The 10,126-nt window shown below is 40.9% G+C and overlaps 1 protein-coding gene across 8 annotated transcripts in view; it reads right to left on the bottom strand.

The window, feature by feature from the left end:
• Cnbp (CCHC-type zinc finger nucleic acid binding protein) overlaps positions 1–10,126 on the bottom strand; it is a 58,769-nt gene that overhangs the window by 1,855 nt on the left and 46,788 nt on the right. For 2 of the 8 annotated variants that reach the window (XM_010617515.3, XM_010617502.3), the window contains exons 2-4: positions 1,112–1,249; positions 923–1,015; positions 550–751 (exon numbers count right to left, since the gene is read on the bottom strand). In XM_010617515.3, the coding sequence (XP_010615817.1) occupies positions 550–751; positions 923–1,015; positions 1,112–1,235 (419 nt within the window). In that variant the 5' untranslated portion in view covers positions 1,236–1,249. Of the gene's footprint in view, positions 1–549; positions 752–922; positions 1,016–1,111; positions 1,250–8,036; positions 8,131–9,139; positions 9,249–10,126 lie in introns of those variants that run through there. The other 6 variants (XM_033759560.1, XM_010617507.3, XM_010617523.3 and 3 more) reach the window with 6 other exon arrangements.

The raw sequence follows: 10,126 nt of genomic DNA, 5'->3' as shown, positions 1-10,126 counted from the left end.
GTAAAAAAAAATATATATATATATATATGAGTGTGGCGGTGCATGCCTTTAATCTCAGCTCTCAGAAGGCTGAAACAGGAGGATCCCTGTGAGTTTAAGGCCAGACTAGGATACACAGCCAGACTGTCTCAAGCACACATGCACACGCACACACCAAGCAAAGCAGGTGTTGTGCACAGGCCTAAACCCCAGCACTCAAGAGGCCAACCAGGAGGATTGGTAGTTGAGGTCAGCCTGGGCTATACATACACAGTGAAACCCTGTCTACAAGTAAGGAAAAAAATTCATACCCACCAGGGATGTAGCTCAGTGGTTCTGCCGCCTGCCTCGCAAGCAGAAGGATCCATGTACCACCCCCAAATAAATAAATAAATAAATACATACATACATACATACCCATATGTACTTCACCATGGCAAAATACAGACTGATGCTGTACAAATAACCTACTGTAAAACAGTCTCATCTGGTCCCCACCAATTCCCAGGAAGAGCACTGCCCCACACTCCAGCAGCACCGGCAGTGTCCTAGCGCAGCCTATCAACTCACCTATAACACTTCACTTTGGTGCAGTCTTTCTGAATATGTCCAAACTCTCCACAAGAATAGCACTTCTGCTCATCCGCATGGTCACAGTCGCGAGCCAGATGGCCTGGTTTGCCACAGTTGTAGCAGCACTGCTCTCGCTCTCTCTTCGGCTCCTTGCAGTCCTTGGCAATGTGGCCACCTCTACCGCAGTTATAGCAGGCTTCAACAATAAGGAAAAGAAGCAGACCCAGACTATAAAACCTGTCATAGTGTTGTTATATTCCAACCCACACAATCTGGAACCTCACCACTGAAACTCTCTCCACTGCTACCTGCAGTAGTACACGCTCACCTCTCCCAGTCTAGAGGGACAGGAGAAGAGTTAAATACTTACCATCTTCCTGAAGATCACAATCCTTGGCAAGATGACCAGACTCACCACAGCGGTAACAGATGTCTGGAAGAGATGAGGAAACAAACTGGAAACCTATTTTGAGCAGAAACAAAAAGAATTTGGCTAATTAGATGGGTCTCGCTACTAACAAATACTGAAGTAGTTCAAAAACTTTTTCGACAAAAATACCTCTATCCGAGGTAAAACCACCTCTGCCACGGCTTCTCATTCCACGACCACGACCTCCACCAGTAGGGCATTCCCGGGCCCAGTGGCCAGTTCGTCCACACTTGAAGCACTCATTGCTGCTCATGGCTGCAGTTAGATCTTAGAAATATTAAAAATCACAGTAAACCCCTTGAAATTACATTGGTTAGAAATAAACATCTATACTTAGCCATTACACGCCTAAAATTAAACGTTAATGTAGTGTGGGCCAGGGGTTTAGCTCAGCAGCACCATGCCTGCCTTGCAAGTGCCAGGTCCGAAGTTCAATCCCCCGTACAAAAAAAAGTGTAAAATTGTAAACTGTTATGTTTATTTCCAGTTTCTCATCTCAAAAACTGTTCAGAGAAAGCAATACTGATCAGTCCCTATGTGTTTATAGATACTGATGGGTGAGGCGGTGCAGGGGGCCAGGGCTGAATATGTAATACTAGAGAAAATCCATTTGTCAGACCTCATTAGATCCAGTCTAATAAGCACCTGATTTCATGAAAGACAGCTTTATTCTGGCCATCTGAGAGTCACCTTGGAGTAACCCAAACTAACACAGCTGCAGTATGGACTGAGGGGGAGGAATAAAGAAAAATTTCACTCTATAATTTTAGCACCTAAAACACTGCCTCATCACACTGTTGCACTTGCCTGATGTTTGAGACAGTGTTTAAAGCAGGAGTTAAGGTACAAAAAAACTTGAAGTCTATTTAAAATATTGAGACGAGAAGGTTCATCAAAGTGGAAGTAGTGCCCAAAGCATGGGACCATTTGTATTTTTTTTCTTCTTCCTTCTCCCAATGTTTCCATAATGTGATTTTACATTTAAAGCAAGGCTAACTGGAATTCCATACTAGACTCCATTATTGGTTGTCATTTTTAAAAATTCTCACTGAAGTAAATGGATTTTACATTTCTTATGTAAGAACCTAAAAATAATCAAAGGCTATTCCTAGAATAGAATGTAAAATAGAATGGAATGAAAACAATGTAATCATGTACACATTTCCTCGCTTCCACATCTAAATAATTTTACCCTTAATACCAGCGTCAAGCAATGGCAGTTTTTTAAAAATACCCTAAGCTATACAAAGGCATCATCATCTAGAAACAAAACATTGTTTAAACCCAATTACGACTGGACAGAATTGTATTTTAATCTCAACTGCAAAATGTAAACTAGAGCAGGGTGTGAGGACATACATCTGTAATGCCAGCACTCAGGCTGAGGCAGGAGAATCCCCATGAGCTTAAAAAGCCAACCGGGGCTACGGCCTGCCTGAACTTCATAGCCAGAGCCTATCTCAAAAACAAACAGCTGGGCACAGGGGCACCTGCCTGTAATCCCAGCACTTGGGAGACTGAGGCAGGAGGATGGCTGAGAGTTCAAGACCAGCATGGATTACACAGAAAGACCCTGCAAACCACATACACAAAAGGACCAAGGAAAAAATGCTGCTGTGGCTCTTCCTCCTCCCCCCATCTTATTTACTGCATTCTGTCTTTCTCTAGTTCAGTCAGGTCAAGTGAAGCATTCAACTACTGCTGTCAGTGAGTTCTTTGGACTTACATCACTGACTTTCACAGCCTAATCCAGCCAACTGGACTTGTCCTGAATAGCTGGTATGTTTAAAATTAATTTTATTGGTATAGTTGAGGTATACATTATGATCACATTCATCACTGGGAATTTGTCTGATATTTTTAAAGATACCTATCTTTTAGAAAAGACAAAAAGGATTATCCAATATTCAATGTAATTTCTAAAGATGTAACAAATGATACTGCTGACAGAGCTTCCTTTTAAAATAATTTTAAAGGATCTATTAATTTCATAATTATAAAGAATCATATGAATTATGAAATATATATCAATGAATAATGTCAGCAATTAAAACTTTAGGTGTTCTTTCAGTATAAATACTCATCTTAAAAATTTAGCTACTTAAGAACTCATTTGCCCGGTGTGATGTCGCACACCTGTGATCCCAGCACTTGGGAGGCCAAGGCAGGAGGATCACTCCGAGTTCAAGCCCAACCTGGTGAGTTCAAGGCCAGCCTGAACTAGATAGTGAAACTCTTAAAAAACCAAAGAACTCATTAACCACTGTAAAATTTTTCCTGAACCATTTCTTACTCCATCTAATCTTATTTTGTCTCTTCTCAGGGGACCACATCCAAGTTTAAAGAAAGAGAAAAAAAGGTTTGCAAAAAGACCTTTCTGGGATGCAAACAAGATTAAATTTTAAGATTAAATATTAAGTTTTATTTTGTCCTATCCTAATCCCTAAGGCTGGTTAAAATGTTATTCCAGTAGAAACTACAAATTACACTTAGGGAAAGCAGAACTTTCCAATTTAATTAAAACAAAATATGCTTGCTTACAGTTTTATAAGACTTCAATTGGCCTGGGAGGTAGCTCAGGGTACTTACTGCACCTGCCTAGCAAGCATGAGGTCCTAAATTAGATTCCCAGTACAGGGGAGAATAATACACACGTAACTGCAATTAAACTATTCTGCAATACAGATACGTACTGTGGCAAAGCCAGAATTTTATACACTGTAATATTAGTTTCAGATGTTTGTTTTGTAACTAACAAATTTTCTCGTATAATCTTTTTTTTTTTTTTTTTTTTTTAAGTAGACTCCATACTTTATTTTGTTTTTGGTACCAGGGATCAAACTCAGGATTCTTGAGCTTGTGAAGCAGGTGGCAGAACCACTGAGCTAAATCCCCAGCCCCTCTCATGTAATCTTTAGAGTAAATTAAGGTGAATGAAAATTTTAAAAGATTATAATTTTCAAAGGGAATAAAAAGGCTGACTTCATTAACACCTCAAAGACTCAGCCCTGGTTTGACACGCTTTTTTTCAAAGTTCTCTCCAATGGACTTAGACACAGTAATGTGTCCAAAAGCTGTCTTTTCCCTGTGTCCGAGCCAATCACAGGTAATCGGCTGGTCCTATATTTTCACTAAATTACTGGCTCCTGGTGATATGCCTGTCTCTATTAACACAAGTCAGCCTACAATTCCCACTATGCTTTTTTTTTAAAGAAGGTGATTTATTCTGACACACATCCCACAGCATTTTAGAGGTGTGCTGCTTATCCCTGAGGTAGGTGCCCATCCTAGTACGTATAAAGGTGTTTAAATGAAAGGTCTTCGGAGAAATTCAAATCCAGTTCCCGGGGAAAACCAAGGTAAAACAGCTGAGAATTATAGCTCCATGATTCTCACCACATATTACTGCTCCTGGCTCAGTTTTTCTGCACTGCCCTCCCCCACTTGTCACAGCCTCTCCAATCCTTTAGGGCCACTCTATAAAAGAATCTGACTGTCTCCCAGCTTACAACTCTCCTTCCTATTAAGATAACTGAACTGGGCGTGGTGGCACATGCCTATGACCTCAGCACTTGGGAGGCTGAGGCAGGAGGATTGCTGTGAGTTTGAGACCAGCCTGGGTTACTTATTAGTGAGCTCCAGGTCAGCCTCAACTACATAGTGAGACCCTGTCTCAAAAAACCAAAAAGATCTAGGATACTTGGTTAGTATCTGTCTGATCACACCATTATATCATATTCCTAGAGCTCAGAGACCAAGTAATTTGCCTTTGAATCATGACAACACTCCATGTACTTACCCTTTTAATAGCAGTTACATAACTCGGTGTTTAGTTTTAGGGGTGGGGAGGTCTTAGTCATTTGCTGAAACTAATTGTGTTTTGTACAGACCCAATGTAATCAAATACTAACAAAGCACCTAAATTCTTGCTATCACCCACAAGTTACTGCCATCACTAATTTAAAGTAGCATTGTATGTTCAATTACATACTCATTAGAAATCAACAAGCCAGGGCAGGCACAGTACTGCACATCTGCAATCCCAGCACTTGGGGATGCCCAGCCTGGGCAATTTAGTGAGTCCCTGTCTCAAAACAAAATAGAGGGCTGGAAATGTAGCTCGGTAAGAGGGCCCTGGGTTCAATCCCCAGTACCACAAAAAATAAGCACTGACTACAATGACCTAGCTTTCTGATATCATAGGTGCAAATAGATTTTTAGGACCCACAGATTTTAGGTTTTATTGTCATTTTTTAAGTCTCACATGTGTAGCCCCAACTGGCCTTGAATTTGTGATCCTCCTGACTCAGCCTCTCAAGCAGCAGGATTAAGGGCATGTGCCACCATATTGAATGCATAGCTTTCAGCTTCCAACAGGGACCAAGTTCTGACACTGTAGGAATGCTAGGATTACAGGCATGTGCCACCATGCCCAGCTCCAAGTTCCACTTCTAACATTCTGTTTAAATACTCCAATCAATAATAAACTTATGACAAGACATCAAAACAAGAAACTTCTGAATGATAAAACCAATGAAAGAGTATTTCAGATAAATACAATCCTAATAATTTTCCACCACTAAAAAAGCCAGCCATCTGCCCAGGACCCCCCACTTGTCAGACTCTTTCAATTACTCCAAGAATTTACAGTCAACTAAACCTCTGTATTTTAAGGGGTGCTACAAAATACATGTATTGACACAATATGAAAACCCTATATTACTAAGACGGGGGATTTAGCTCAGCAGCACAGCACCTACCTCAGGTCCTGAGTTAGATCCCTAGTACCGCCCCCCCAAAAAAACCCCACAGTATTACTACTATAATCCAGCACCTTGGGAGGCTGAGACAGGAGGCTAAGGAATAAGCCCAGCTGGACAATTTAGTCAGACTCCATCTCAAAATAAATAAAAAGGGCCGGGGCTCCAAATTCAATCCAAAATCTCAGGCATAAACAAAAAACATCAAAAACAGCTGCTCTGGGGCAGGGATTTAGCTCAGTGGTTCCACTGCTTGGCCTGCCTTGAAAGCACAAGGTCCCAAGTTCGATCCCAAGTACAAGGAGGCGGGGAATAGCTGCCTTTTCACTGTTGTCAGGCAGCATCAGCGAAAACTCTTCAATGCAGCCAAACACAGAAAATGACCACAGGTAAGCCTAGGCTATCTAACCCAGCTGATGCACCTCAAAAGTACATGACTGCTCTCCTGATTATTCACGAAAGATGGTAAAATTGATCTGCATGATGAGAACCATATAAGGTTTGTGCTTTAGAGATGCTTCATTTAAAAATCTGTGTGGGAGCCTGGCATGGTGAGGCACGCCTGTACCCAGCACTCGAGAGGCTGAGGCAGGATGATCGCTGTGAGTTTAAGACCATCCTGGGCTACATAGTGAGTTCCAGATCAGTCTCAACTACATAGTGAGACCCTGTCTCAAAAAAACAAAATAATAATAATAATAATAATAATAATAATAATAATATCAGTGTGGGTTCAGGGGTGTAGCTCAGTGGTACAGAGCTTGCCTGGTGCTGCAAAACAAAATGAAAAATCCGTGGACCTTTACGGTCTCTGCGTAAACATTTAATCTTTCCACTCTTCTTCAAATAGTGTTAGACTGGCCACAGGAGCAAAAGAACGTAATCCAATGCCTTCAAAGCAAGGTTTAGCACACAGCTAACCCTGCCCCTCACATTTGCCATCTTAAGAGTCATTTCCTAAATGGAATGAAGAAGGCTAAGAAAAAAATTGATTTAAAACTACCAGAAATCAAACCTCTAAGTATCAAATTTTGTGTATCAAGTTTCAGGACATAGGTTGGGCGTGGCAGCACATGCCTGTAATCTCAGCACTCAGGAGGCTGAGGCAGGAGGACCATGAGTGAGTTCTAGGCCAACCTGGAAGACACAAGGAGATCCCACCTCCAAAAGTTTCACAACAAACCACTCTTAAAAGAGCTGGCAGGAAAGCCGAGTGTGGTAGCACACATCTGTAATGCCAGCACAAGGGAGGCTGAGGCAAGAATGCCAAGAGTTCAAGACCAGACCTGAACTACAAAGTGAACTCCTGTCTGGAGTTTAAAAAAAAAAAAGAGGTGGCAGGAGCACAGGACCCACCAGGCAACAAGGAAGAGTCACTGAGAGGCCACATGCTAACTTTCGATCTTTGATCTTTTCTTTAGTCAAGAGTCTCACTACATAACCCAGGGCAGCTTCACACTCTTGGTAATCCTCCTGCCTTCATCTCCTGTGTTGGGATTAGAGGCATGTGCCACCACACCTGGCTAAATGTAACTATTTTAAAGTTTGCACTTACCCAAGCTTTTAGGGTTAAATCTAGCAATTTAAAAAAGCAAATGGTTCTAACTTGTCTTCATTAACATCAGCAACTGTACCATCTCAGTCTGTAAACTACTTAACAGTATGTGGTCAAAACTAATATGAGCTCCAATAAACAAAATAATCCTGACTCCACCCTAGTAAATATATTTAAGTTATGTAAATAACAGGAACATTGGGGATAAAAATGACACTTCCAAAGTGTGTGTCTGGCTAACTTTGTTCACATGGTTTTCCCAACACAGGTTTACCAATTCCCATGTGTATACTATGTATTCCTAAATTATCTTCCCCAAACTCAGGGCTACCCCTGCCTCATCAGTACTGTTGGCCCAAATGCTTTCAAACCATTATGGAACTTTTGCCCTCTGAACATACTATTATGCTCTAAGTCAGTCTGATGTCTCAACCTGGTACAGAAACATTTCACTTTTGTAATAAACTATAGATATGAGGCAGACAGAACACATTCTTCATTGCTTGCCCTTTGGCCAGAAAGGTGAAGAACACAGTACATAACTTTGAGCAATTTTGTTATTTTTCTTCCTGTACTTACTGACCCCACTACTTCCAAGGCTTGAAGAGCTGAATATTTACAATGAGCCAGACACAAATAAGTGTTTTGTCTATAATCTTATAACCCTGCAAGTTATGTATTAATTTTTATAGGGAAATTAAATCTGATATTAAGTGACTTACCCAGACATACAACTTACTTGAATACTTAGAATGAGGACTTCCAATCTGGCTCTAATCCTCGGCAGTGGTTTTGTTATGGTTACATGATAGAAGACACAAAAAAGCTCTTAGAAAAATACACCAATTCACTCTCTACTTTAAAAAATACCGTAAAAGCCTGTACAGCCAAAAACTTTTTAAATAAATTGCAAAAAGTATTCAATCAGATTCTTTTCTGACAAACTCAAGCAAAATTTTTAAAAATCCAGTCATATTCTCTCCTCAGAATTCATTCCCAGTATACCTTCACAGAGCTTTCCTAAATTGTTGTCTGAGGCAGAACTTAAGAGCAGTGCCACCATACAACAAATGCTGGCAATTAAATTTAACTAATCATTCTCATGTGTAATTATGGAGCCACTCCAGCCAATACATTTTCCTCATTAACAAAATCCTACTTACAACCTCAATTCCGGTGGCCACAACTCTGATTTTATTATCCCCACATGACAATGCCCTGTAGCTCCTGGACCCTCTCGGTGGCACCCCTGTACTGCACCAGACTCTGGCACTGCAGAGCTGGAGCTCCATTAAGTGAAAACAGGGAAAGCTGTTCCCCAGAGCAGCTTTGATGCCTTGGCATCAGTCTTCTGGCTCTCCACTTACTGTCAGAAGGCTAGGGAGGGAAAAGCAACCAACCAGAGTTTTTGTTTTATTTTTTCAAACATTCACTCCCGCAGTAATAGAAAAAAAGCACAATTTCTCTGGTTCAGTGTTCAGCCTGTAATAAGCCAGACATTACAATCAGCCCAATAATGGTTCTACTGCTTGTAAAGACTATACTTGACATACTTCTATGCGGATTTAAAGTAAAAATCCAACAATAAATCGTATTACAAAATTAATTCATAAAAATTCAGAAATCACTTTATTTCAGGTGCTCAACTGGCAGTTTAAGAAATGCCCCTTGGGCTACACTGACGGAGACTGCAGATCTGTTTCAAATCAGTCAGCTCTCATCAATATGAAAAGGAACGTGGACTTTCGATTCCCCAAGAAAGTTTTCTAATGTGATATATTTAAGTACACTGAAATGCTTTTACCTCCTGTTTAAAAAACTATAACCAAGAGATGAAATTACCAAAAGGTTCTTGTAGACAAGTCAGGCTCCACAAGCTAAAAACATCTACGTAGGACTATACTTGAGAAGCCTTCCTCAGGGTAATTCTTTAGGCATTTAGTAAACAGCTCTGCAGGGGAGAAAAAAGCTTAGGAAATAAGGTCTACATCACACAAATTTTTAAAAACCCTCAAAGATTTGACTCATATATGCAAACATTAACTGGTTGTTTTTCTCCAAAATGGAGTCAAACAACAGGAAAGGGGTAAAATTACTTAAATTTAATTTGGGAACAAGATGGAGATGAAATCAATCGACTTTTTTTTTTTTTTTTGGAGACAGGGTCTCACTATGCAGCCCAGGCTAGCCTCGAACTCATAGCAATCCGGCCTCCAGCTGCCCAAGTGCTTGTCCTTTACTTTTAAAGGGACCCAAAACCTCAAGTTGTGGCTTTTTACCTTAACTCTATAGGTTCTTCAGAATGACGCACACTACCTTCGGTCACAGACAATTACGGAGCAAATTTTCTAAGATCCCCAAGTCAGACGTGGTCACTTCCTTTCAAAATGCCCTCTGGCTGAGGCCATGTGCTTAACATGTGGCAACAAGGCACAAGCCTTCTCTACACCCAAATCCAAATGTGGGCGACCATGACTTCTTAAAATAGGTTTTCACGTTATGGACAATGTAGGTGGAGGCTGGCTAATAAAACTTCGAGTGGCAACTGAAATTTACACCAATTTAACCCAAGAAATGGTAGCAAAGATTACAACTGAAACTATGGTCTTGGGAGGCCTGACAAATGTACGTGTTTTCTGGGAAAGGCTTTTTTTTAGGCCTCGGGAACGTAAATCCTGTTGACTCAACCAAAGGAGTTCCTAACCACCTCTTCTGAATGACAGTGTAAGACAAACAACTTCAACCTACACGAGAAAGCTCAAGGATAGGTACGCTGCCCGCTCGGAGAATACATTCCCAAGGTTCCCAGGCCTTGCAGATACAGTCCCG

Source organism: Fukomys damarensis, unplaced genomic scaffold, assembly GCF_012274545.1.
Source record: "Fukomys damarensis isolate Sample0158 unplaced genomic scaffold, DMR_v1.0_HiC HiC_scaffold_37, whole genome shotgun sequence".
NCBI classification, from domain to species: domain Eukaryota; kingdom Metazoa; phylum Chordata; class Mammalia; order Rodentia; family Bathyergidae; genus Fukomys; species Fukomys damarensis.
This window is presented reverse-complemented; position numbering and strand designations above follow the sequence as displayed.